The 26,606-nt window shown below is 38.9% G+C and overlaps 1 protein-coding gene across 4 annotated transcripts in view; it reads left to right on the forward strand.

Moving 5' to 3' along the window:
* Positions 1-1,071: 1,071 nt before the first annotated feature.
* The window catches only part of PSD3 (pleckstrin and Sec7 domain containing 3), a 435,130-nt gene continuing 409,595 nt past the window's right edge, over positions 1,072-26,606 (forward strand). For 3 of the 4 annotated variants that reach the window (XM_051975648.1, XM_051975650.1, XM_051975649.1), the window contains exons 1-2: positions 1,072-1,166; positions 10,327-10,435. In XM_051975648.1, coding sequence (XP_051831608.1) covers positions 1,122-1,166; positions 10,327-10,435 — 154 coding nt within the window. In that variant the 5' untranslated portion in view covers positions 1,072-1,121. The remainder of the gene's footprint in view (positions 1,167-10,326; positions 10,436-26,606) is intronic. The other variant, XM_051975647.1, reaches the window with a different exon arrangement.

Genomic DNA, 26,606 nt, shown 5'->3' on the forward strand with positions numbered 1-26,606 from the left:
TTTTTTTGTGTTTTTTTTTTCTTGGTGGTGGTTGTTGTTGTTGTTGTTGTTGTTGTTGTTTCCCCCTGAGGCAGTTAGAGTTAAGTGACTTGCTCAGGGTCACATAGCCAGGAAGTGTTAAGTGAGATGGAATTTGAACTCTGGTCCTCCTGACTTCCGGGCTGCTGCTCTATCCACTGCGCCACCGAGCTGCCCCAGAAAACCTTTTTCTACAAAAATTTTATATCCCTACTCAGATACAAATAGAGCCTTTATCTAAGTGTTCTCTGGAAGTGCAGATGTGTGAACAATCCCATTCTTTTATCATATTGGTAATTACCTCTTTATGTGGAACACTCTCATTAACCCCTGTTCTTCCCATCCTTCTCCCTACACAAAAGAACTCAGGCTATTTAAGGATGGGGTTGGTGTTTGTCCTGTTCTCAAGGACCAGGACATCAGGGAGGTGACAAGAAAGGGAACTGGATTGGAATGAAGTGGGGCAAGGTCACCTGCCTCACTTTCCCCTCCAGAGGCATCTGGGTCCAGTGGCCTGATTTAAGGATGGGGAGAATGAGCTCAAATATATTTGATATTCGTCACCTCCATCAGTGAGTGCAGCCCTTTCATAGGAGGTGGAATTTTTGGCCCCAAGCAGAAATCCAGTTGGATAACGGAATTGAATTCCATTGTGAATTATGTGAGGAGGACAGCTGGCTTATCCAGTGCCTTGTGAACTTTTCCCATTATTGCCTTGATTGATCTGAGAACCTGGAGAGGCTCTTCCAAGACAGGTTTGGGTAACTCTGCCAGAATTAGGCAGGCTTTTCCCTATGTCTGGAATGGAGGGAGGGAGAGAGAAAAAGAAAGAGAGGGAGAGCGAGAGCGAGAGCGAGAGCGAGCGAGAGAGAGAGAGAAAGAAACAGAGAGAGAGAGAGAGAGAGAGATTGAAAGAGACAGAGAGAGAGACAAAGAGACAGATTGAGAGAGAGAGACAGAGAGAGACAGACAGACAGAGACCGACCGACAGAATCAGAGACAGATTGAGAGAGAGAGGAGTGTGAGTGTGTGTGTGTGTGTGTGTGTGTGTGTGTGTGTGTGTGTGTGTGTGTTTTATTCCCACCAATCCTTTCAAAGCCCAAATGAAATGGCCGCCTCTTCCAGGAAGGCCTCCGAGATGCTTCCAGGTTGGTTCCAGCCCTCAGACCCCCGGTGCAGACTCACCTATCCCTTGGGTGGGCTTTGCCCTCTCCCCGCTTGAAGCCTTTCCCCGCCCCGCCCCCACGGCGGTGCCCATTTTCCAGTGGCAGTGCGGGGAGCGGGGAGCAGCTGGTGGGAAATGAGCCCGGGGCTCTGGGGGCTTTTATAAGGGCTGTGGATTGCGCTCGGGTCGCGGCTGCTCACTCAATTAGGAACAGACAGTCGGCGGGGCTGGCTAATTGCTGGGTGGGGAGCCGGCCCCAGGGTTTCTCCTTTCGTTGGGAGGCTACTTTTAATTTGTAAGTTGCTAAAGAGGGGACCCCGGGGGTCCCCCTCCCCTGGTGCTGCTTCCCTCGGTGGCTCCCCCTCCGCCGGGGGCCTCCGTGCCCTGTGATTGGCTGTCAGGTGGGCCGCCGATTAACCTGTCAGGGGAACGGGGACGGCTGGGAGCGACGGTAATTGACTCCTCCCCTCCCCCGCCCACAGAGACAGTCTTCTTTCCTGTTAATACTTGCAGGCGGGCCCTCGTGCACGTTTTGTGCTAAAAGGGAGGAAAGGCGCCCGGTATCACCGCCTCGTGGGATTTCCGGGGGGATCCCTTAGATCAGGACCCCGAGTGTCCGGGACTTCGCAGCCCACGGGGGCTGTAGAAAGTTAAATCAAAGTTAGTTCAAATGCAGAAAATAAAATACATTAGATGATAAAGGAAACATATTTCAATGGAAATATGTGATATTTTCTCTAAGTTTGAAGAAGCATCGAAGTTTATTCCTGTATTCAGGAACTACAGAATGCTAATAGTCCCTTTTTCCGAGGAAGTTTTCTCTCGGCCTGACGCTTTTCCAGACCCTTAGGATGAGGTATCCTCGGGAAGTTCTGGCTACCATACCCCGCGTTAGAGAAGGGTGTGGGGGTCACTACTCTGGGACATCTGAAAATGGGGTCTCATGGGATGAGCATTGAACCTTGCGGCAGGGAGATCCAGATTCCCATCCTGACTCCACATCACGACTGCCCATGCTTTTGTTTCCTCATTTGTGAAATGAGAACGTGTTACTTGTTCTGTCTACCTCATCTTAAAGAAGAACCAGGTACATCCATTCTGGTGTATGATATAGGAATTTTTTAAATTAAAAATTAAAATTTTTTTACTATAATTTATTATAATTTCTTCTACAACTTAAATACAAATAATTACAAACTATATCATCATTTTACTTTGTAGTAAAAATATTGCATCCTCAGGAGATCACTTTACACTTCGACAACGATATTGTATGAGGATGGAAGTGGATTTCTTTGACAAAGACTCAGTTTCAATTGATAAATGATGGATAGAAGCAGCAACACCCAAAGAAAGAACACTGGGAAATGAATGTGAACTACCTGCATTTTTGTTTTTCTTCCCGGATTATTTATACCTTCTGAATCCAGTTCTCCCTGTGCAACAAGAGAACTGTTCGGTTCTGCAAACATATATTGTATCTAGGATATACTGCAACATATCCAACATGTAAAGGACTGCTTGCCATCTAGGGGAGGGGGTGGAGGGAGGGAGGGGAAAAATCGGAACAGAAGCGAGTGCAAGGGATAATGTAAAAAAAATTACCCTGGCATGGATTCTGTCAACATAAAGTTATTACAAAATAAAATAAAATATTAAAAAAATAACAAAAAAAATATTGCATCCTGCTCTCTCTAGTGTTTGTCAATTGCTGCAGCTTGGTCCTTGGAGGTATTCTTAAATTCTGGTCCTTCTGACATGGGAAGTGGATTATTTTCATTAATTAAGCTCTGTGATTCTCTACTCCAATTCTTTCATTTGACAAATTAGGAAACTGAGGCCTAAATAAGTGGAGTGACTTGCCCAACAGGTTAGGATTGGGCCTCCTCTCAGATAGACAGAAGCCTCAGGTAATGCTTAACTTTCAGTGGAAGTTTCTTAATTACTAGGGTGAGTAAAAAGTTGTGTTCCGGAGGAACAAAGAAAGCTATACTGTATGGATCATAAGGAAATTAAACATGTTTGGTCATGTATTTATTTCATATTCTTTTATACTTGAGCATAATACAAGAATTTCTTAAAACGTTTTTTTCCTATGGTTAAGATTTTTCACAGATTGGTCACCCATCAATTATGTGGAATCAGCAGGATTTAATTTGAGTCTACATCACTCTGAGTTCCCATTGCCATGAATCAAAATTTCTTATCCATTGGGAAAGTAATGATTCCCTCCCCTGCTTTTGTCATCATATCCCTGGCATGTAGTATTAGTGCCTTGCACATTGTAGGTGCTTGATTATCTCACATTTCAATAGTATTATAGAATCAGAGACTTTAAGAGGGATTTACAGAGACTTAAAGTTCATTTGGTTCAGTATCCTTATTTTAAATAATATTTTATTTTCCCCAATTACATGTTAAAACAATTTTTAATCTTTTTTTTAAAGTTTGAGTTCCAGATTCTATATTCTCCTTCTCTTCCCTACCAGTCAATATTTTAAAGGTAAAGGAACTAAAGACCAGAGACATTAGGTAACTTGTCCAATGACTTGTCCAATCATACAGATAAATAAGTGGCAGACTCAGGATTTGAATCCTCATGCTTGGACTCTAAGACTAAGGCTATTTCTCCTATACCATACTGGATCACTTTTATTTATTTATTTATTTTTAGAGCAGCAAGGAGATAGGAAATTAAAAACTCTTTTAAAAAGAGGCTTTTAGCATCATGAACCTAAATTATGGTTTTAACTTTCTACATTAGATATATTTGTCCTCTTATGCCCTTGGCTCAATTTGCTAGGAATAGAGCAGTTTCATCAATCTCTCCAGTTTTACATTCTGCCCTTCCTTTAAAAGGTTGATGGACAAAGGGAGCATGTCTTATTAATCTTTGTGTCTTACCCAGGGCTGGCCTAGGAATGAGGAAGATCTGACCTCAAAACATTGTGTGATCATGGGCAAATCACCTGACCTCTTTCCCATTCAACTCTTTTAAATTAGGAGGAAGAGGTTGCTGCTCTATGTGACTACAGAGTTTAATAAAGCAGATTTCCATCCCAATTAAATTACAGATCTGGACACGTTGTCCATGTTCATATGTGGAAGAGAAGTAAGACATAAGTGAATTATCTGATTCCCTGAAAGAGCTCTGGACTTGGAATCAGGAGATTTCAAAAGAACTAGGTAGTAGACTTTCAAACTCATGGCATCCCTGAATTTTAGAGGTGTATTACATTTAATTAAAAAAAAAAATTCCTCTCTGCCGCAGAGAAATCTGTTAACAGAAATAACAGCATCTCTATCTGTCTACTAGAGTTTTTTGAAGATCAGATGAGATCAGGGGCTTTATAAACTCATAGAGGGCAGATAATTCAGCAAGTCAGTATTAAGTACCTAGTATGTGCTAATCACTTAACTTGTTCCTTGTTCCTTTTTGTTTTGGGGGGGTACTTCTCTCCATTTGAGCTAAGGTTAGCCTGTATGAGCCTGTGAAGAAGCAGTTAGGCTCAAATTAGATCAAATGGGAATGCCAGAGTGGGGATCAAATATTGCCCCAATGTGGGTTGTGAAGTAGGACTCCCAAAGCCCTCAGTTTTTATGGTGCTTTGTGACCAAAGCACTTTAGAATGTCCAGCTCAGGATAAGTTACGGGGTCTCAGACACTGTTCATCTTCTTGTGTTTCCTGGCGATTTGAAATAAGAGTAAATTACTTCTTGTCCTGCTCCTCTCTCTCCTGCCTACTTAAAAAGGGAGCTTTTAGCTCCATGTTTTACCTAAAATATGGTTTTAAATTTCTGGATTGGCTACATTTATTTTTCTTTGTCCTAGGCTCAAAGTCCAGCTTATTATGTTAAAAAATTTTCTAATCGGTGTTGTTACCCAGGATGGTAGGATGTAGGATGGACTTCTTTATCCTGATAAATTAAGGTTCCTTGGCCATCAGGAGACAGTGTTTATTTTGCTAACAATGAACTTTATAGGATCTGATCTTTAGAGGTGGAAGGGATCTTGGAAGTCATATTAGTTTATTTTACAATCTGTTTATTTTACAGCTCTATCTGTGTGTCCATTTCTCTGTGTCTCTAGATCTACCTAGATAAGTCTATGCTTGTCTCCTTCTCCCCAAATTTGTCTATCTAAATTTGTATCTTGGTCAAGTCCCATTTCAAGAAATACTGGATGACATTACTTGATTTAGTTGTTTTAACTATTGTAGATTTAACAAATCTGAAATAAATCCCATGGCTCTAGCTCATTTCTCATTTTTGAGTGTGTTGAATGTACTTTCCCTCTGAGATTGACTTCCATTTATACCTGTGATGAAAAACTCAGGTAGAAATGGGGGCACATATTCTATTGTTTTTTTAAAAATTTATTTAGTTCAAGTCACTTAACCTCCTTCTGTTTCAATTTCCACAACTGTAAAATGGGGATAATATTACATCCTCCATAGACCTGTTGTGAGGAGCAAGTGAGATATTTGTAAAGTGCTTAGCACAGTGCCTGGCATGTAGCAAGTGCTTAATAAATTCTTGTTTCCTTCTCTCTCCTTGTTTCCCTCCCCTCCTTCCTCTTTTTCTCTCTTCCTCCTTTTCTTCCTTCCCCTCTTTCCTCCCCTCCTTCCTCCCTCTCCTTCCTTCCTCCTTTTCCTTCCTTCCCCTCCTTCTTCCCTCTTCTTCCTTCCTCCTTTTCCTTCCTTCCTTCCATTCTTCCTTCCTTCCTTCCTTCCTTCCTTCCTTCCTTCCTTCCTTCCTTCCTTCCTTCCTTCCTTCCTTCCTTCCTTCTTTCCTTCCTTATCCCCTCCTTCCTTCCTTCTTTCCTTCCTTTCTTTTTTCCTATCATCATTATAGATGAAAAGACAATTCTGAAAGAACTTTGAATTGTCCAAAATCACACCTCTGGAAGATTCAGAGGTGGGATTCAAATCCAGGTGATTTCTTGGCTTCAGGTCCACCAGGCTTTCCCTGCCCACAATGTCTGCTCCTCTCTTCAACTTGTTGACCCCCATTTTTCAGAGCCCAGCTCAGATGCTACTCTATCCACCCAGCTGCTGTGTTACCCTTGATTATTCATGTTCTCTCATTGTGTTCTGACTACTATTTGATCTTCCTTCAGTACTTATCTTGTGGCTTGTATTAAAGTTTATTGAGTTTTTATTTTATCCTGTTAGACTAAGGAGGGACTTTCCTCTTCCCCCTTCTCTTCTTTTCCCTCCTTCCCCCTTCCCCTTTCCTTATCCCTCTTCTCAGTTCTCTTCTATCCTTTCCTCTCCCCCCTTTTCTCTTTTGTATTCTAGCAACTAGAACAGTTGCTTAAGATTTTTAATTATGGATTTAATGAATTAAGTCAAACCCACCAATTATCTTGAAAGAAAGAGAAATATTTCAGGTAGTGACATTAAAGAAATAATCTGAATAATTCAATTAAACAAGCATTTATTAAATACATGAAGTATTGTGAGGGAAAAATTTAAACAAAAAATACAAATAATGAGCTATCCCTGCCCTCAAGGAGTTTACATTCTACTGGGGAATAAGTTGGTTTTCCTTCAGTTCCTATTACAAGCCATCTCTCCCTTTTTAAATTGTTTAAAGATCGGATAAATACAGGCTAAAAATTCCTTCTGTGCTGGCACAAAAGAAAATGGGGACTAGTAGGTCTAGAAGCTCCAAGGGTGGCTAATAGGATAGAATTTTAATTTATTAGGGTAAAAGTCAGAGATGTTTTTAAAAAAGTTACTTTGGCTGTGACTGGTAAAAACCAAATTGCAGGCTCTGTAGGAGTCTTGGTTTCTTTTTATGTTATTTTCTTTTTAAATGCTCCTTGATTTAGAGATTTAAAAAAAAAATCATGCTCCCCATAATGAATGTGTACTAAAACATAGGAAAGTGTGTGTAAGTTGGTTAATATTGGTTAATTATCTTTGTTATGACTTCTTAGAATGTAAATCACAACATGAGTCATTCTAGTAGTCATCCTGTGGTTATAAGCTAGTCATAGGTTGTACGAGATTGTTGATAAAATAGTTCCACAGATAAAGCAGCAAAAGTAGGATCATAGACTTAGGGCCTGTCTCAGTTCCCTCATTTTATATTCCTCATTTTATATTTGATAAAGCTGAGGTCCAATTAGAGTGTGATTTCTGAGGTTCAGGTAGGTATTAAGTGCTAAAGGCAGGGTTTGAACTCAGGTTCTGTAATTCTAAATCCACTATATTTTTCACTGTAACCATATCACAGGACTGACTCTCAGTTTCCTCATATGTAAAATATGAATAATCATACTTGCATTGTCTACTTTAGCTGGCTGTGGTAAAACAAGCCCTCAGTAAAATTCAACAGAATATGTTAATATGAGCTATTAGTAATTTATCCTGGTATTGCATTACTTTCTTTTTAGCAGCCATATCATCCTGTTGTTTTATGTGGAACTATGTATATGTTGAAATAATATGCACAGATTTTTTTTTACATGATTAAATTTTCCATTATATACTTGTATAATTGATTTTTTTTTAACTCTTAAGTGCAGGGTTTTTCAATTAATTCTATTAAATGTATTCTTATTAGATATGTTTCATTTTTTCCCAGTCCATCTAATTCAGAAGTCTTGGGTGGTACAGCAGATATACTGCTGGACCTGAAGTTAGGAAGATTTATCTCTCTGAGTTAAAAATCTGGCCTTAGGCATTAGTGATCCTGGACAAGTCACTTAATTCTATTTGTCAGTTTCCTTGTCTATAAGATGAGCTGGAGAAGGAAATGGCAAGCCACTCTATTTTATCTCTGCCAAGAAAACCCCAAATGGGATCATGAAAGGTTAGACATGACTGAAAACTGAATGAACAATAACCCCATTAAGTTCTCAATGAACATAAAAAAAAGATAAGCCATATTTCATTATTATTGGATTCTTCTGTATTTTACTTTATACATTTAAAACAGGGTGAGGAGGGATAAGTAGGCTTCATCAGTCTGCCAAAGTGTTCCATGAATCAATAAAATGCTAAAAACCCCATATCCAGATGTTTTTGATCTTCATTTTTTTTCACCCTCAAATTAGCTTTATGTCATCAGCTTATTTGATGATCTCCTGTATCTTCATCCAGGTTCCTAGTTTAAAATAAAGAAACAAACAAACAAATGCTAATAGGACAGAGCTTAAGAAAGAACTGCATCTATCTCTTTTAGAAACGTTTCTGGGTGACAGCAATTAATTAGCATTCTTTTAATAGGTTATTAGACCAACTCTGAAATCACATTTCTTTGCTGAAATCCCATCCCTGTTCACCTTCCTCCATTGTAGTCTTAAGGATATTGTGGCCAACTTTGCCAAAGGTCCTTCTGAAATCCAGATGTTTTCTGTATACGTTATTTCCTGATTCACCAGTTTAGTAACTCTTTGGGGGGGAAGAAAGGAAATTAGTTTAATCAATAACATGACTTTTATTTAGTGAACTTGCACTGGCTTGTAAAGATGACCTTGTTCTTTTTTCACTATTTACAAACCATCCATTTGAGAATGTTTTGTACTTGCTTTCTGGAATTCCTTCTCTTTTTGAAAATCAGTGGTTCATCAACCTAAAACATTGGCACATTCTCAGTCTTCCAGTACATCGCTCTCATCTTTGAGATCCAGCAAAGAAATGAAACCTTTCTCAGTCTTCCTTAATTGTGCTTTTCTTCTGATATTATTCCCAGCTTATCCTGTGTGAAGCTTATTTATACAGTTATTTGCACATTGCCTTTCCCATTAAACTGTGAATTCTTTGAAAAATTCTTTGTCTTTTACCTTTTTTTTGTCATTAGCACTTCCCACAGCGCTTGCACATAGTAGTCTCTTAAAAAATGCTTGTTAAAGTAACAGTGTGTGATGAACTTTGATAGACTTAGTTCTTTTCAACAATACATTGATCTAAGACAATTCCAAAATACGCATGATAGAAAATGGTATCCACATGGTTTTTCTCTTTTGTTCTGATTTTTCTTTTGCAATATGATTAAAATAGAATTATTTTTTAAAATTTTAATTCTAGTTTATAATAATTAAAATGATTATACATGGATAGCTTGTATCAGATTGTTTGCCATTTTGGGGAAGATGGAGAGGAGATAGAGAAGGTGAAAAATGGTAATCAAAATATGTTGAAAACTAAAAAATGCTTGTTGACTGACTGAAAGCAGTTCAATGGCATGGTAACAATTATTAAGCATTTCTTAGGAGTCTACAATGCTAGTTATTGGAATAGAAATACAAAGAATTATATTCTAAGAGTTTGTAATGTAGGTATATATGTATATACACATTGTATGTAATAATAGGCATTTATATATATATATGTACATATATATATACATACACAAATATTTAATTAGGTATTTACACATACAGCTATATAAAAGATAGATACAGGATATTTTAAGGGGAAAGCAAACTTGAAGAGGGGTGTGTGAGAATCATGAAAGGCTTCATGTAGATGAGATTTGAATGGAGACCTGATGGGAGTTAGGAATTTTAATGGGCAAGGATGAAAAGGAAGTATATTCCAGGCATTGAGGTAACCTGAGTAATGCACACAGGTTATATATATATATATATATGTGTATATATATATATATATATATAATATATGAATAGTAAAAAAAAAAAAAAATTGGTGTGTTTGGACCTTACATGAAAGATGTGGAAGGAACTAAGATAAAAATAAATCAGAAAAGCTTAAATTGCAATGGTTTTTAAATGCCAAAGAAGAATGCATATTTGATCCTAGAAGTAGTAGGGAATCCATGGAGCTTATTGAGAAAGGATGTGACTTAGATGTGTGCTGTATGGAAGATGAATTGTATCCAAAGGATTGAAGGAGATGATTCTCACTCGGGGCTCATAATATGGGACATCAGGGATGCCTGTGTTAGTGCCCAGTTTCATTGAGGGGCGTGCCTGAACATTCAGAAGCCAGAGGGACTGCCCAGAGCCACTTATGTTATCATTAATATACTTAGCGACATAATCAGGACCTTAAACATGTTCTTGCTAGGGAGTGGTTTCCTTAAATATGGTGTATACATAGTGATTTCTTGGAGAATGATGGATTTTTAAACAATAGAAGTTTTATCTCTGTTTTATTCTCATTTTGCAGGCAGAGACATTTGTTTGGGTTAACAACGGATCAGCTCATTCCAAAAGTGTTGCCAAGGCCAAGTATGAATTTTTATTTGGCAGACCAGAAGAGAAAGCCCCAGAAACTAGTAAGTATTCTCTTTTTTCTCACCTTGATGCCGAGACTAGCATCTTTTGACAAGTTCCTTTCATTCTTGTGTGTGAACCCACTCACTTCACAGAATAACAAAATTTCAAAAGAAGTCATCCGGTTGTGACCCACATTCATTCATTCATTCATTCACTCCTTTATGCTTATATTTAAAAATACATTTTTATTCGTCTTTATCATTGTTTAGTCAGTTAGTTCCGTGTAACTCTTTTTGACCCCCATTTGGGCTTTTCTTGGCAAAGATACTAGAATGGTTTGCCTTTTCTTCTCCAGCTCATTTTACAGACTTAAATGACTTGCTCAGGGTCATGGAGCCTAGATTTGAACTCAGGTCCTCCTGACTCCAGGATGGGCATTCTACCCATGGCACCACCTGCTGTCCTTTTGTTTGCTACATCATAACACTCCTAACTCATATTTAAACAAAAAATCCTTCATTAATATGTCCAACAATGGAGTCATTTAGCTTTTGCTTCTAAGTGAGACAAAGCAGCCCATTCCACTGAGTTAATGCACATTCGGTAAAGCACCTAATATGTGCCAGCCTCTGTGTATAGTTCTGAGGATGCCCTCAAGGGTCTCACCTTCTAATGAGAAGACAAGACGGAAGCTGGTATAAGAGGGAAGGGCTAAGATCTTGGAAGGTGGGGAAGGACTCCTGGGCTGGGACAGGGAGGATGCTGCCAGAATTGTGGCCAGTGCAGAGACTGGAAGTCAGGAGAAGAGCATCCGGTAGCATAACGTAGCTGATCATAGAGTGCATGGAGTGGAGGATGGATAAGGAGGATGGATTGGTAGGAGGGAGGGGCTACAAAGAGCGGTAAGTGCCAGTGAAAGCATTTTATAGTGGATTACAAAGATAGTAGGGAGCCACTGGAGTTCATAAAGCAGGAGAGCGACATTATCAATTCAGCACGTTAGAAAAATCACTTTGGCAGCTGGATGACTGATCAATTAGAAAGCTATTACTGGAGTCCTAATGAGAAGTGATGAAGCTTTCAAATAGGGTGGTGACATTCCACTTTTAAAGAGTCCTGATTATTAGGAAGTTTCCTGTTTTTTTCTCCCCTGATATAAGGATTCAAGTCGAATGTATATTTATATTGTATTTAATTTATACTTTAACATATTTAACATGTATTGGTCAACCTGCCATTGGGGGGAGAATGTGGGGGAAAGGAGGGGAAATTGGAACAAAAGGTTTGGCACTTGTCAATGCTGTAAAATTACCCATGCATATAACTTGTAAATAAAAGGCTATAATTAAAAAAAAAAAAAAAAAAAGGATTCAAGTCAAATATTTCTCTGAAGCTGTTCTTCCTAAACAAGTTTAGCCAGTCAGTAAATATTTATTAAGCACCTGCTATGTGCTAGGAATCCTACTAAATGCTGGAGATACAAAGAAAGTCAAAAAAAGGTTTCCTGCCCTCAAAGAGCTTACAGTCTGAAGTGGGAGACAACATGCACAAATAAGCTATACACAGGATAATTTGGAAATAATCCACAGAGAGAAGGCACTGGAAGGAAAGGGGGCCATGCAAGACTTCCTATTGGGGAAGAAGCAAAGGAGGCCGGGAGATGGAGATGAGGCATGAGGGATAGCCAGAGAAAATGCCCAGAGTCAGGATATGGAGTAACTTGTTTGTGGAAGAGCAAGGAAGTCAGGGACATTGAGTCACACAATGTGTAGGGATGTAGGAAAGCTGGGAAAGTGGTGTTGGTGGGGGAGGGAGGGGAGGCAGGTTATGAATCTCAGTTCTCATTAGATTTCCATTATATTAAATGTTAAATTTATATTAAATGGGGGTGTGTCTATTAGCATCAATGGAAAATGAGAACCATTTACTCAGGATTCTTCCGGTTTTAACCTCAATTCCAAATCAGAGAGAACACACTTTATTTATGATGAATTCTTTAAAAATAACACACAGACCAAGACCCAAGTAAAATTCTTGCTAACTTTTTGGGAATTTGATGACTGTGCAGGGTGGGGATAACAGCTAATAGCATTACTGTGAGGCTTAGCTGGGATAGCATAGAAAAAGAACTGTGAAAGTTTTAAAGGGCTTATAAATATTATCACTAAACTCCCATAAAACTCCTATTTTTATAGCGACTCTATAATACAAAGACATTTCTTTTCCATAAGTCAGATAGTTAAATTCAGTCAGTCCCAGTTTTGCTACTTAATACTTCTGTGATTGTGGGCAATCCTCCTACTCGGTGTTGAACCCCTCAGTGTTCTCAGGTGTAAAATATGGGTCATGGCTTACATCATTTCTGATGCTGTGTCTAACTCTTAATTTGTGAGTCATAGTTTTCAAAATTATTCCTCCTATACCCCCATCTTTTTCACTCCATTGATAAATAATGATTCCCTACTATATCTCTTTCACTTTCACTGGAGTTAGTGAAATTTCCATCTTCTCAGAGAAAACATCAAAAGTTTATATTCCTTTCTTGTTAATAGAAAATCCCAGGCTCTTTCTTACTACTGTCAAATTAATACACTTCTTTTTTAAAAAAATATTTTATTTTATTTTATTTAATAATAACTTTATATTGACAGAACCCATGCCAGGGTAATTTTTTTTACAACATTATCCCTTGCACTTGTTTCTGTTCTGATTTTTCCCCTCCCTCCCTCCACCTCCTCCCCTAGATGGCAAGCAGTCCTATACATGTTAAATATGTTGCAGTATATATCCTAGATACAATATATGTTTGCAGAACCGAACAGTTCTCTTGTTGGACAGGGAGAATTGGAAATTAATACACTTCTAGTAATTTTTTCCCTTAGGGGAAGCGGGGTGATACAGTGGATATGCTGGGCCTGGAGTCAAGAAGCCTTACCTTCATTAGTTCAGATATGACTTCAAACACTTACCACCTGGGAAAGTCACTTAACTCGTTTGCCTCAGTTTGCTCATCTATAAAATAAACTGAAGAAGGAAATGGCAAACTACTGAATGTCTTTGCCCAAAAAACCTCAAATAGGGTCATGCAGAGTTGGATGTGCCTGAAAAACAATTGAACAAGAAGTTTTTTCTTCTTTAGTTATTAAATAACATTCCATATCAAAACAGGATAATTTCTTAGGTGGTTGTTCTTTGATTTGCTTCAGTTAAAGAGCTAGTGGTAATCTTGTTTCTAGAGTGATATATTCCCCCTTCTAGATATTCATGGATGCATTTGCTCACTGAGGGAAAAAAAAAAAAGCATTTATTGAGCACTTATAGTATACAGGGCAATTTTAAAGGTTATATAGGACAGGCTTGTCTTGCTTTAAAAAGAATTTTAACAAGGTAATATATGATGCACTTGAGTTGGGGCAGAGAGAGGGTTTGTGAATTTAAGATGTGTATTTTTTAGTGAAAAGAACATCAGGTTGAAAATGAGGAGACCCAGCTTCTAGTTCCTCATTTTCCCACTTGCTGTGTGACCCTGGGCTAAAAAGATGGGGGAGTTGGACCACGTCATCCTTAAGGCCCATTCTAGCTATAATATTTTCTGACTCCAGAGCAGAGATTGCTCATTTTGCACTTACTGCCTATGTGATGATGATGATGGCCAAACCACCACAGGTTGCCCATTTTCTTATCTTTAAAGATGGATACTATCTGTAGTACTTACCTCCCATGTGTTGTGAGGCTCAATAGGGATAATTTGAGCATAAAATGAGATTGTGACATGATAGAAGTTACTCTGGGTTTAGAGTCTATAGAGATTTATTTTCAAATTCTGCTTTTTCTGACCTTCATCTCCTGTACTCACATTGCCAAGTTACAGTGAGCATCAAGTGATAGAATATATGTAAAGTACTTTGTAAATCCTATTGTACTATGTAAAGTTTAATCCTTTTAGTTTTTAAAATTTGTACTTTGCAAACTTTAAAGTACCATTACTAGGATATTAACTATTTTTATTTCTAGATGTGTGTAAATTATTAATACTTCCTTTTAGAGATAAGCAAATGGAGCTTCTGAGGTGATAGGATTTGCCCAAAGAGATAGCTAGTCAGTGTCAGAAAAAGGGTCTTGAACATGGGTCTTGCGATTCCAAGGTCAGGGTCCTTTGTGTTACATTCTGCCTTGCTGAAGATAGAGTGGAGGAGTGAGTCTGGAGGCAGGGTACTTCTTGACTGGGGAAAGTGGAACAAAGGCTATAGAAAGCCATAGCTGCTTGGAGGGGGAGCAGATGCAAATTTGCATCATCTCCTGGAAACAACCTTTTCCTTATTTTCACAGATTTATGGGAACATATACTTGCCCATTTATAAAAGCTCTCAGAGTCGCTTTATAGCATACCCATCTGTTAGGAAGACGCTGCCAGGAATGAAGGAAGACGCAGGGAATGGTGGCGGAGGGGAGAAGTTCTGTGTTGCTACTTGAACTTGACTGGCTGACACACCTTCCCGCACCTGTCTTTAAAAACAAAACAAACAAACCCAAAGCTTTTAAAGACAGTGAGTAAATCCCTGCTTGCTGGTAGCCTGTCTCCCGAGTCCGTTCAGGTTCTGTGTTAAGAGCCGCCTTGTTCCTCTCCTCCCACCCGCTTTCCTCAGAACCTCCAACTGCTGGAGTAAATAAATACCCAGCATGACAAGGCATGATCATGGCCAGAGGCACACTGGGTGTATGGACAGGGTATTCAACCAAGATTCAAAACAAGGCCTTGGAAGCCAGCAGCTCTGGGCAGCCCCGTGGTACTGCTGGGGGCTTTATTTGACTTCCCTTGGATCTGGGACTGAGACCAGGCCAGGAGTTTTTCCCGGAAGCAGAGAATCCCAGATTAGAAGGGATCCTTAGGAAGGCCGGTTGGGACCATGGGAGGGGGAATTCTTTGCTGAATTCCTGAGAGCCGGTCAGGCGTCTCTTGCTCCCTGCTCACACAGTTCCTGTGTAATTCAGTAGCTACCTTCCTATTCTTCCCACGTGTTTCCACTGTCTTGTCTCCTGGACTTTTTGGCCTTCTTGGAGTCCTCAGGTCTCAGCTACAGTCCAGCCTTTCACAAGAAGCTTTTCCTGGTCATCTTCTGTCTTAGGGCCCCCTTTTGCTCATTTAACTTGTATGTAGCTCATTTGTACATAGTCATTTGCATGTGGTCCACTCCATTGGATTTGCCTATTTTTTGGTACTCCCAGCCCTTAGCCCCGCCAGGCCCATAGTAGACACTTATTAAATGTCTGTTGGTTTGACGTAAGAAGTGATTTCTGTATCTGTATTGACCGGACAGGTGGCTCCCGGTCATTGTTCCCTGGTGGTTTTATTCTTGCTTCCTGGAGCTGCATGGACGCAGGACTCTAGAAGGAGTTGAATCCAGTGGCTGTCCTGCTCCCATGTCTTTTTCTTCTCAGGTTAAGCATCCCTAGTCAGGTGGTCAGTTGTGATAGTTTCTAGTTGAGAATATTGTGCTGTGTGATGGCCTGTGTGTGGAAGTGGCTTAGTGGTATCTCCTTGTTCAAACAACATGGACAAAACCATACCTGTTACTATCTGACCAGATCTCCTCGTCAGCTAGTGAGGATCTAGCAAAATCTGCTCAGTGTTTGCAAGCGGAAGCTTTCTGTCCTTGGGATTCCTCACCCCACTTCCTCACCGACAGACCAGACTATCCATAATACAGTTACACAGAATTAGAATTACAGTAAGGGAAGAGAACTGGCACTGAGTCAGGAAATTGGGATTCTTCTGAGAATTGGGTGCCTGGAGATGTCGCCCAAGGAGGTCATTCCTGCTGCTTCTCTAAACCTTACTGTTCTCTGCCTATTTTGGGGAGCTGTGAAGACTCCATAGAGTCCTGTGAGATCCTCAGTGCTGTCAGCAAACACTGTAATGCACAAATGAACAAAGGAAAAAAAGAGGTTGTCTCTGAATATCTAGACTTGTGTTATTTACAGGTCACTTTTCAAAATGTTCAAGTTTAATTTAACAACATCATAATGAAATCCTGTTTGTTTCTGTGTGTCTGCTTATGAATATTTTTCAGTTTACTTATTGGGATTTTATTTTTAATCTTTATATAATGCAAAACTTCTTAAACTGTGGGTCATGATTTTATATGGGGTCATATGACTGTGAAGGTTGAAAAATTATGACTTATTATCAGTAAATGTTTGATTCATAACCTATTTTATATATCTGTATACTTGGGGTTGTGTAAAAATTTCTCAGGCAAAAAGAGGTCATAAGTGGAACAAGTTCAAGAAACCCTGATATAGTACAAAATATAAATAGTCTTTTGCTTTTTCTATTCTGCAGCAATTCATATAATAAGCCTTTCATAATATTCTTCATCTTTGTCATTCAGTCCCTTCATTTTGCAGATGTAGCAACTCTTTAATATTCTTCCTGGTGCAGTGGAAACAGGGGGTTTGGAGTTGGAGGGACTTCGGTTCAGTTCCCATTGTTACCACACTTCCTACTTGTGTGACCTTAGTCAAATTATTTTATCTTTATGGGCCTCGGTTTTTCCGTTCCCTTCCAGCATCTATGATCCTAAATAATTTGCCCAGGGCCACCCAGGCAGTTAGAATGTGTGTACTACATGTACACCATGTGAGAACTAGTGAAGATTGGAAAAGCCTCCATCCGTGAGCTAGAAGTGAGTCCCTCTTCCAAAGAGTATCTTGAAGGTACCACTAACAGACCTGGAAAGTCACATAAAAGTAAATATATCTACCTGTGCTGAATCTCATGTCATCCTTTATGCCATAACTCCCTCCCCTGCTTGTCTCCTCCCCCTGGTTATAGTATACAGGTGTCTGGAGTAGGATTCTTTTTAACGCAGGTATTAGGAAGAAAAATGTCTTCAAAATCATTCTCCATCAATTGACAATTTTGATTATATATATATATGATTCTTAACCTTTTATCATGTCATGAACCCCTCTGGCAGTCAGTCTTTTAAGCACATAAACCCCTTCTCAGAATAATGTTTTTAAATGCTTAAAAAAAAAAATTAGGATTATAGTGGATAAAGCACAAGCCCTGAAGTCAGGAGGACCTGAGTTCAAATCTGGACTCAGACTCTTAACACTTCCTAGCTGTGTGACCCTGGGAAAATCACTTTACCCCACCTGTCTCGGCAAAAAAAGAAAAAGAAAAAGAAAAGAAAAACCAAGTCCTGTTCTGTGAAATTCCAAAGGGGGTCTCCCTCGACGTCATTCTCATTCGTATAAAGCCTCTGTTTCCACACTGGCTGCCTACATAATATATGCCCTCAGAGTAAAGCAGCTGAGTGCTCTGGTACTAAATGCCGCCTTTATGCGCTTTTTGTGTGTCTCCTTTTTTTGATTTCTCTCTCTTGTCTTTCACTATCCGCTGTCCGGCTGCCTGCCTTCAGCAGGACGTACCTATCTCCCTCCAAATTGTTATTTCCTGTATGCTGGGTTCTGGGAAAACAACTGCCTGAACTTGTTCGATTCATGTCTAAAATAAGGCAGAATCAGGAGCATGGGCCCAAGGCTCTTAATGAGTAAAATTGCCTGGGTTTGAATGAACGGACTGGGTAACAGTCCTTGGAGCTGTTCAGAGGCTCCCTCCTCCCCCACTTGTGGTTTCTTGGATACGGTGTAGGTAATTCAGGTCCCGATCAATGAGCTTCAGATAAAGCAGGATAGCCCCCTCCGTTTAAGGGTTCAATCCTCTGCTTTCAGAGGTGTTGCCAGACGCCCTTTGCCACTCCCCCCCCTCACAGGAATTGGAAAGGTTAAGCCTGCCGGGATTGGGCTTGATTTTGCTTGCCTGGTCCATGATTTCATCCCTAACCACTTCTTGCTTATGAGCTCAGGGCGGGAGATTTTGTTTGTTAGGCCTCAACTGTTAGTCTGGTTTCTAGATTCATTAAGTTGGAGAAACTGCTTTCACCTGAGCCGAATCTGTGCGCAATCAGACCCCCACCCAGATGAGAATTTTCTTAAGCACAGGCAGTCTCTGACTCGCCTGTCTCCCTCACCTAAGAAAGGCCTTTCAGCGGGCCTGACCAGAATCCCCTTCTATTCTGACCGCCTCTGGGGGTTTCCTTCTCCTTTTCTCATCCCTTTCCTGATGAGGTATTTTACTGGGTTATTTTTTGATGGAAGTCTTTCTAACATGCCTTATCAGAGTGCACTAAATTGTATTTGACAAACAAAAATGGTCAGGTGTGGTACTAAACATTTTGCCAGGTGCTTGGGGAAGATAATAAAATTTAGAAACGCTTCCTCCATTTATGGAACTTAATTGGGATGAGACACAAACACAAATAATACACAATATGTAATAAATTGTACAATATAGTAATAATATACAATAATAAATGATAAGTGTATTTAAGAGATGGAAAACAAGGAAGATCCTAGGAACAAAGTCATCACTGGCTAGAAGTGATGAGGGGGAAGGCTTTATGGAGGCATTTAAATTAGCTAGGGATTACTGACTTTTTGTATCTTAGATCTTTTTGACAATCTTTGGAAGATTATGGATCCTTCCTCAGAATGTTTTTAAGTATATAAAATACCTAGATTATGGACCCTTTCTCAGAATATTTTTAAGTGCATAAAATACTTAGGATTACAAAGGAAACCAATTATATTGGCACACATTTTCCTCAGTAATATTTTATCTTTCCAAGTAAACATAGTTTTCACCATTCAGTTTTATAAGAATTTGTGTTCCAAATTTTTTTACTTCCCTTTTTTACTTTTTCCTTCCCCAAAACAATTAGCAATCTTCTATAGGTTAAATATATACAGTTCTTTTAACCATATTTCCATATTTGTCATGTTGTACAAGAAAAATCAGACCAAAAGGAAAAAAAAAAACACAAGAAAGAAAAAGCAAAGAAGCAAAAAAAGGTGAAAATATTATGTTTTCATCCATATTCAGTCTCCATACTTCTCTCTCTGGATGTGGATGGCATTTTCCATCCCAAAGTCTAATGGAATTGTCTTGAATCACTGCATCCCATTGCTGAGAAGAGCCATGTCCATCCCAGTTGATCATTACATAATCTTGTTACTTTGTAGTTCTTAGTTCCTCTTAGTTCTTCTGCTCACTTCACTCAGCATCAATTCATGTAAATCCAAAATAACATATTTTTTAAAAGTTCACAGACCCCAGGTTAAGAAACCTTGCTCAAGGATTGATAGGAATCTATCAATCACAGAGGGAGAGGTAAGACGTTCCATGCATAAGAATGGTGTAAGAAAGGACATGAAAGTCAGGGATAAGGGCTTGTTTGGGGACCATAGTGCAGTCAGTTTGGGAACATAGAGCTATGAGGAAGTGTATTATAAGGATGGAAAGTCAGGATGGTGCCGGCTTGCAGAAGGCCCTGAGTGTCAGGGAGAGAAGTTTGAATTTTAGTTAATGATCAGTAGATAGCCAAGGAAGATTTTTGAGCAGAGACACGGCATAACCATGGGTTATGTAGATATTTTCTCTAGTCATAGACTGGAGGTTGGGAGGAGAGCAGAGGCAGAAATACCTATTAGCAGCCTGCTGTAAGAGTCCAGGCAGGTTTTAATTATGCCCTTTCTAAGTAGGAAAGCAGTGGGAATAGAGAGAAAGATAATGAAATATAATTTAACATTTTTGTGATTATCATCATAAACACCAGTTACTAATAATATGCTACAGATGTAACTGTAGATGCAGATGCATGCATATAGAACGTAATACTGGATTCAGTGGTGCTGGTGATTTTTTCTTGAAAAAAAAAAACAAAAACCTTGGGGCATTTTGCTTTTTGCTCATCTCCTTTTCATTGGGATAGAGTTAATATGCATATGACCTCCAGGTACTCTGGAACTCAGTTGGCTATCTTTCTACAGAATTAAATCTAAGAATTCAAGGCTGAAGCAGTAAAGTTTTAAAAGCTAAGTTAAAAAAAATTTTTTTAAAACTTAAAAACTAAGAAGTTTTCTTGCCCTCCAGGAAAAAAAAAAAAATTCATCTCCTCAGCTGCTATCAGTATTCTTTGATCTGTATTCAAATTCAGAATCAAAACTTGATCTCTGATTTCTTTATTAGTAAAAAATCCCCTCAGGGTATCTGCCCTCAGCTGGCACCTGTCTCATTTGTACTACTGGATGTCTGACGCCATCCCAAATAATTCGAGCTGGATGTTTTGGGGTGGCCAGCTCTGAAGTCAGCAGTAATTGCATCATCAGAAGGTGAAATTCTGACCCCCCCCCCATTAGAGGTCACTAATTTCTCTATTAAATAAATAATAAGCATTATTTTCAGTTTTACCACAATTCTAGGCCAAGGCTTACACATTATAGAAGTCTTATATCTAATGAATTTGTTTCTATAATAGCATACTGTATTCCGAATCCTTATCTCATTTGTGGTTGATTTTATTATGCCCTTATAAAATAATGGGACAAGTATTATCTCCATTTAACAGATGAGCAAGTTGAGGAATCTGCCCTGGGTTATAGAAGCATTAAGTGGCAGAAGGAGGAATTGGACCACAGGTTTCTAATTTGATTTCGTTGATCCTTCCACTATACCTCACTGCCTGTGACTGATGCTTCCCACTTAGTTATAGGAAGATTTAGCAGGGAATTAGCAGGGAAGGCCCTGTATAGGAGCATAACCTAGCCCTGACTTAGTCGATAGATCCTATGTAGTTTCCTGAGGCCTACAGGGGTTAAGTTATTTGCCCTGGTTATAATGCTCAAATAGTTTATAAATATCAGAGGCGAAATTTGAAATTGAGTCTTCTTGACTCCAGGCCAACCAGTCTATTGCATTATATCATTCTGCCTCTAAACAATAACTTTGTTCTTGAAAATGTCTGTGTAAATTCATAGGTTCTCCTTCCTCCTTTCCACCTTCTTCACTATTTCCATTTATTTCACTTAGGGAATTCGCTACTTTAACAAACCCCGAGGCATTCCTTTTTGTAAAGTGAAAAATGCTCTTCTAAAGTTCCTAAATAGCCTTGATTTATGGCTGTAGGTTTTCCTAAAGTGGGGCCTGCTTGGATTTCATTCCCCGTGCTGCTATTAATTTTTGATTTAGCCAAAAGCAAATCTTATTTCTTTTCTTAGCAAGTGCCATAAGATAGATAAATCATTAATTAGACAGAATGTCAAGAGGGATCCATAAGGAGCCTAGAAAATGTTTCCGTGTTGGACCCTTGGCTCCAGTGTCCCCAGCATCACTGGGGATTTTTAGCATCATCATCGCCAAATATGAATGGAGATACAGGTAGCCAAGGCTCTTATTGGGAGACTAGCAACGAAGCCTCCATCAGCTACATGAGATGACCTGTTAGCTGTGAAATGAAAGAGTAGAAATAGGAGAACAATTTATCCAGTAATAACGCTGGCAAGCCGACTTTGAAAACTGTAAGAAGTATGGCCATGTCCATGATTATCAAGGACTGATAATGAAGTATGCTATTTACCTCTTGACAGAGAAGTGATGGATTTTGGGTGAAGAATGGAACATAATATTTTTTGAACATGAGCAGTAAGGGAATTTGTTGTGCTTGACTATTAATGTTTATTTCAAGGAGTTTGTTCTTCTTTTCATTGGGGTAGGAGTGGGAGGAGGAAGAAATAGATTTCTGTTAATTAAAAAAATATATTTAAAAAAGGAAAGAACAAAATGGAGCTTTGTTTCACTCTAGCTTGAGGCCTCCCTGCATTCCCTTCAATTCCCTTTCCTGTAAGATGCTTCTGGGAGCACCATGTGGCAATTGCTGCTTCTTGCCTTCTCAATTCTTTGAACTCCATTTACTTTTAATATGCTGACACTCTCTGTTCTGGGACTCTGGGATTTCCTTTTGGTATCCCAAGGGAAGCAGTCCAGTCCCAGATTTAGATAATTCAAATGTTTTAATTCACTTTAGGTTGGCTTTGCTGCTTTGAAATCTGGACCATGATGGCATCTGGTCCTTATTTGTGCAGAATAAAATGGAAGAATTCCCCATATGGCAAAGTGGTAAGAGACTGATTATGAGAAGAAGCAACCGTATGGAATCTTCATTTTCTCCAACCATCTCTTCTTTATTTAAACAACAACAGCAGAGTCACTAACATTTATATAGTACTTAATATGTGCCAGGTCCTCCCGACTCCAGAACCAGTACTCCTCTCATCATACCATATATAAGACTTGTAGTAATGATGAGGAAAACAAGATGGCAAGCCCTATTTCTCCTTAAGAAATCTTCCCTGAGGAAGGAAATATATTCCTATGATTTTATTATCCCTTTGGATCCGAGCCATGCTCATGAGTGCAGGATTGCACCCCCTACCTTGGTCTTGCTTCTTGGTTGAATTTGGGACTGATTTACTAGCATTGTTATCTTTAAAAAAAGGCAAGAGAATGGAATTTTATGCTGAAATTGTGAAAAGTCTTTGGAGGAAAGCCATTGTATAAATTGAATATAAGTAAAGTCAGATTAATTACATAGCATTTGGATTAATTTTCTTCTCTTTTTAAAACGGTCCACCTCTGTTTCCTTCTTTAAACTTCTACTGCCATCTAAGCCATTATCCATGAGAGCAGTTTTCCACACTTGCTTTATTCCATTTTTCCTAGTATTAATTCTTTCATGCAGTTACAGTGAGGTAGCTTTGTGAGGCCTCCCTGTCAAGTATATGGAATTGAGATCCTTTATATCTGAAAGGCTGATAGATTTTACAGTTCTGGGAGATTTCCATGCAAAGCTACTCAGGAAATTGGACTATTATGAACTGTTATTTGTCTTATGGAGACAATGGTTGGAGCTCCATGGTGAATGATCTAGATGATGAGCCTATGGTCTGATTTTCAAGACTGTCCACTTTTTTATGGGTGAACTCCCTGAACTGAAAGTGAATCACACTACACAAAGAAGGGCATCTAGTTTATTAAGAACTTTAAGCCTGGAGTTTGGGGTGGGGAGGACACCCCAGATAACATAACATACAAGATGGCTCAAGAGGAGAATAATGTCAAACAGGCCATGGAACATAGCACATTACAGGGAAAAGTCCCTGGATTTAAAGTCATGTGATCTGATTGAATTCAAAGCAAATTAGTTTTGTGACCTTGGGAAACCTGCCTCTCAGGGCTTGGGTTTCTGTTCTACAAAATAAATTGATTGGACTAGTTGACCCCTGAGATCCTTCCAAGTCTAAATCTCTTCCTATGAGTTTTTTCACCCAGAAACAGACTTGCAAATTCTGTTTGCTAGGATTATCTTGAGTGAAACTCATGATGAGGAGATAAGAAAAATTCATATAAGACTAAAAATGGAAAGTATACTTGAAATAAAATTCAAACTGAAAAACCAAAGAATAAGGAAAAGCGTGGAAAATTTACTCCCAAGGCTGCTGTTTACCCATTCTGTTTTCTGAAAAGAGAGTTCCTCTTTTTAAAAAAAAATCTCATTTTAGAGAGAGCTTTTGCTAGAAAAGAATGATTTCCTTGTAAAACTCAGTTTAAGTGCCTCTTCTTACATGAGACTTTTCCTGATGACCTCAGTCATTAGTGACTTCCCCACTCCATACCTTCTTATATTTATCTTGTTTACCAAACTTCCCATGAAAGTAAAGGTGCAGTGGATAGAGCACTAGCCTTGAAGCCAGGAGAATCCGAGTTCAAATGTGACCTCAGACACTTAACACTTCCTGGCTGTGTGACCCTGGGCAAGTCACTTAATCCCATTTGCCTCAGGGAAAAAAAAGAAAGAAAGAAAGAAAGAAAGTAAAGGCCCATTTTCTCAGCTAACATTTTACCCATGTTGCTGAATGGTAGCAAAACACAGAATCTCTCTCTGGATAGAAGCCTAAAAATGGAGACCATGTGGAGGTACCACATGGAGGTACCACATGCGATGGCGGGTGCCTGCTTCAGGTGTGACTTGGCTACACCATATCGCCACTTAGGAATTCTGAAGAATACGAGTAAAGGATGTCATCAAGGAAAAATGTCATGGGGAAAAATGGTCTGTTCAGGGGTCAGAAGTGAGGGCTAGTGTGGAAGGACAGAGAGAGAGCCCTCCAGAATGTTGGGCATCTCTCTTTTTCCCCCCCTGCTTCCACCCTCCAATGACATTTTGGGAAGACTCAGACAAGTAAGATAGAATGGACAGACTTTTGCATTTTAGAGGGTTCTCCCAAATCTCTGAGATCACAGAGCCATTTGAGTGTTGGATGTTTATTTATTTTGTACGTATTTTGCTTACACTTATATGCATACATCTTCCTTTACAGAATATCAGCACCTCCAGGGGAAGACTTTTCCTTTCTTTTCCTCCCATTTCTCCCCTGTGTCTAGGCTTAATATGCATTTGTGAATAAATCCTTGAGCTGAGTGGAGATGGGAGAAAAGTTAGGAGTGGATTATTAAAGAAAGAAAAGGAAAGTGACTTTCTTTCTTTTGTTCTTCAGGCTCCTACAGCCCCAAAGCCTTTCCTTTTATGTAGACCTGACTTCTCAATCCTGAATTTTCCTTTGCTTCTTGTCCCAATTTTATTCCCTGAGGGCTTCTGATCTCAACTAGATATGTATTTTCTTCATTCAGGAGTTTGTGGATGTCAAGAGAGAAGCTACCTAGTTCTAATTGATGGAATATGTCAAGGAGATATTTTTCAACTTGATTATTTTGGGTAGCTCTGTTATCAATATTATTATTGTTTTAATAATAATTATTATTAATATAATTATGATATAATAATATTATCATGTGCCAGACAACTGTGTTAGGTGTTATGTATACAAAACCAATAAAAGGAACTATTCCCAATTTATTTATGCACAATGCGTGCATAAATAAATATTTATACAATACAAAGAGGATAAATACAAAGTAGTTAAATATAAGGTAGCTGGGGAGGGATTGCACTAGTTGTAGTAGACATCAGGAAAGGCTTCCTATTGAAGGTGGATTTTGATGGAAGATGCGGAAGTGAAGGTGGGATGCCTTCTAGGCATGGGGAACAGTCGGTAAAAGCCATAGCAATGGGACATGAGTATAATTAATAAATGAGAAGGCCAGTTTGGCTTTATTGTAGAGTATGAGTACATACAACACAGCTGCAGAGATAGGTTGGGGCCAAAATGTTGAAGAGTGTCTAGTTGATCCTAGAAGTAACAGAGAATCGTTGGACTTGATTGAGCAGGATAGTGAGATGGACAGATTTTTACTTAAGAAGACACTATTTGGGAGCAATGTGAAGGATGGACTGTACTGGAGAGAGATTGAAGGCAAGGGGACCATTTAGGAAGCTTCCTGCAATAATTTAGGAGAGAGTAGATAAGAACCTGAAATAAGGCAATAGTTGTGTCAGTAGAGTGAGAGAAGTGGATATGAGAGCAGCTATAGAGATAAAAACAATAAATATTGGCATTTGATTGGACATGGCATTTGGGTGGTGCAGTGAATAGCATCAGTGCTAGAGTCAGGAAGTCCTGAGTTCAAGTTTGGTCTCAGATACTTACTGGTTGTTGGGCAAATTCCTTAATCCTGTTTGCCTCAGTTTCCTTATCTGTAAAATGGGGATAATAATATTGTTGTAAGATCAAATGAGGTATTTGTAAAACCTTTAGCATGCTACCCAGAACATAACTACTGCTATGTAAAAGTTAGTTTTCATGCATGTTTTGGAATTAGCTTTATTATTATAGGACCTGTACACCAAAGAAATTAAAGGAGAAAAGAATCTCTCTATGCAAAAATATTTATAGCAAATAGAATTTTTCTATTGGTGGGAGCCTATAAATGGGAAACAAAAAGAGCATCTTCCTGCTGGGGAATGACTAAACAGATTGTGGTATAAGAAATGATGAAATGGACAATTTCAGAGGCAACTGGAAAAACTTATGTGAATTGATGCAGAAAAAAGTGAACAGAATTAGAATAGTTTATACAATGATAACATAGAGAATAACAACTTTGAAAGGCGTTAGAACTCTAATCTCAACATGATGATAAATTACAAATCTTAAAGAAACAAGATGAATTACAGAGAATTAGTGAATTTAAAATGGAGAAAGAAATATATATTTTTATATCTGGGTAATATAGGGATTTATTTTACAGAACTGTGCACATTTTTCCTTCTTTTAAAAAATTTAGCAATTGGGAGTTAATGGTAGGGACAGCTTCATTGAAAAAAGAAAAAAAAACCCAAAGGATATTTATAATATGATACACTACAT

This window comes from Antechinus flavipes, chromosome 2, assembly GCF_016432865.1.
Source record: "Antechinus flavipes isolate AdamAnt ecotype Samford, QLD, Australia chromosome 2, AdamAnt_v2, whole genome shotgun sequence".
Classification (NCBI taxonomy): Eukaryota; Metazoa; Chordata; class Mammalia; order Dasyuromorphia; family Dasyuridae; genus Antechinus; species Antechinus flavipes.